This window comes from Lactuca virosa, chromosome 4, assembly GCF_052849685.1.
Source record: "Lactuca virosa cultivar CGN04683 chromosome 4, Lactuca_virosa_CGN04683_v6, whole genome shotgun sequence".
NCBI classification, from domain to species: domain Eukaryota; kingdom Viridiplantae; phylum Streptophyta; class Magnoliopsida; order Asterales; family Asteraceae; genus Lactuca; species Lactuca virosa.
This window is the reverse complement of record NC_136429.1, coordinates 395614863-395616590: the sequence shown is the minus strand read 5'-3', so window position 1 is coordinate 395616590 and position 1728 is coordinate 395614863. Positions and strand designations below refer to the sequence as shown.

The window sequence follows — 1728 nt, the reverse complement described above, 5'->3', positions numbered from 1 at the left end:
GTATCCTTAGTAACAAATTAAAAAGTTAGCAAATGAAGGAATATCTATGAATTGGAATCCCAAGCATGTTTGCGAGGCACCCATCTGCCGATTCGGTTTCTAAAAGGGCAAGAAGTATACAATAATCATACCTAATCGATTGTGTATCTGCCGTTGGTGGTGGTCCTGGTGTGTAGCAGCGTCGTTGGTGGGTTGATAGAGAAGAATCAAAATTTGAGGGCAATTGAGGAACGTGAAAGAAAATACCGAGTCCACATCTTTTTTTCCGAGGACCGAATCAGGAGAAAACTTCCGATTGAATCTAATTCTTCTGACCGAGTCCGACGAAATGCACCAAATCAAACATACGGACTGAAGGTTGCGGACCAAGTCCAAGCTTCTGACCCAATTAGAAAGCTTATCAAACAGGCCCTTATATTTATGGTATGTGTATGTGTGTGTGAGAGTATCTTATACCCTTTAGGTGAGTGTAACTGTGTCTTTATGTCTATTTTCTCTAACACGGTAAAAGTATTTCTCATTATATAATAATTTTTATTTCTCTAAAAGTACATAATGCTCTAATCTATTTGAGAATTTGGTCATTAAAGATCTTAATCATTAATAGAATATTTTTTTGAAGCTTTAAATATATAATACAAGAAGAGGAACTTACCATTACAATACAACCTTTCATTTTCGGGCATAACTATACAAAGATTATTTGTAATCGATTAAAAGACACAAATAAACAAAGTCCACACCAGTTTCATGAGATCAAAATGGAACTTTACATGTAATCAACTTCATATAGAGTGAAACAAACAAAAGTGATCCCACGATTTTATTTCTTGGAACTTATATATATATATATATATATATATATATATATATATATATATATATATATATATATATAATTAATTACTTGCGTATGAAATTATAGGTGATGTTTCTCAATATCTTTGGTAACAGCAAGGCAGAAATCCATCAAACTGTTGGGGTCATCAACATTCTCATTGAGTTTCTCATAGTGGAAAGTCCAAGTCACCAAGTTTTCTTCTTCCTTTGTCTCCACCTGAACTGTGAGCAAGAAGGTCTTGTAAGCCTCCAATATATCGCCCCCAATAACCTTGTAGCACACTAACTTTTTCTCCTCGTCGATTCCTTCAATCACTTCTTTAGCCACTTTTGCCTTCCCATCTGCATGTGATATGAAATACTCATAAATTGCTCAAACAGAATATATATGACCAAAGATGTTATTTTTGTTGGAAGTTATATATTCATAAAGAGAAATGAACTTACCATGGATAAAGTCAACATTAATGACTGATCCAACAACACCCCATTCACCTTCATGTAAATCAACACCTTTTATGGAATCAGGGCTCATTTCTGATATATGGTGTGGCCTGCTTCTTAATATTTCATGAAACACATCCCCATCTGATTTGATGGTAACCTGTTTAACCAGTATACCACTCAGAGGCATTGCTCTTGACAAAGGAAAAAAGGAAAGAAGAAAATGAAAATTAATGTGTGAGCTCCTTGTCGCTTTATATTCCGTGAATTAGGTGAGTTACTTATACTTCAAACTCACCATAAAAATAAATAATGTATATATTTTTCATCCTAGTAAATAACGTGTGTTGAAAATAGAGTGTGTTGAAACACACATATATACACACAGTACATGTACGTACATAGAAACATGTTGGATTATATATACAAACAAATGTACGTAAT

General features: G+C 33.8%; 1 protein-coding gene across 1 annotated transcript; it reads right to left on the bottom strand.

Annotated features, from left to right (window-relative positions):
* Positions 1 to 919: 919 nt before the first annotated feature.
* LOC145169037 (kirola-like) lies at positions 920 to 1503 on the bottom strand. Its single transcript, XM_079087631.1, has 2 exons — positions 1288 to 1503; positions 920 to 1182 (listed from the first exon to the last, which is right to left on the bottom strand). Exons 1-2 carry the CDS (start codon positions 1472 to 1474, stop codon positions 920 to 922), a joined length of 450 nt encoding a protein of 149 aa, XP_078943757.1. The 5' UTR covers positions 1475 to 1503.
* Between the last annotated feature and the right edge of the window lie 225 nt (positions 1504 to 1728).

Bases quoted from the DNA above. Each gene is read 5' to 3' on its own strand.
- LOC145169037 (XM_079087631.1), bottom strand. From the start codon at position 1,474: ATGCCTCTGAGTGGTATACTGGTTAAACAGGTTACCATCAAATCAGAT. The intron at 1,183-1,287 runs GTAAGTTCATTT...TATCACATGCAG, and splicing joins TAATGTTGACTTTATCCATG to ATGGGAAGGCAAAAGTGGCT.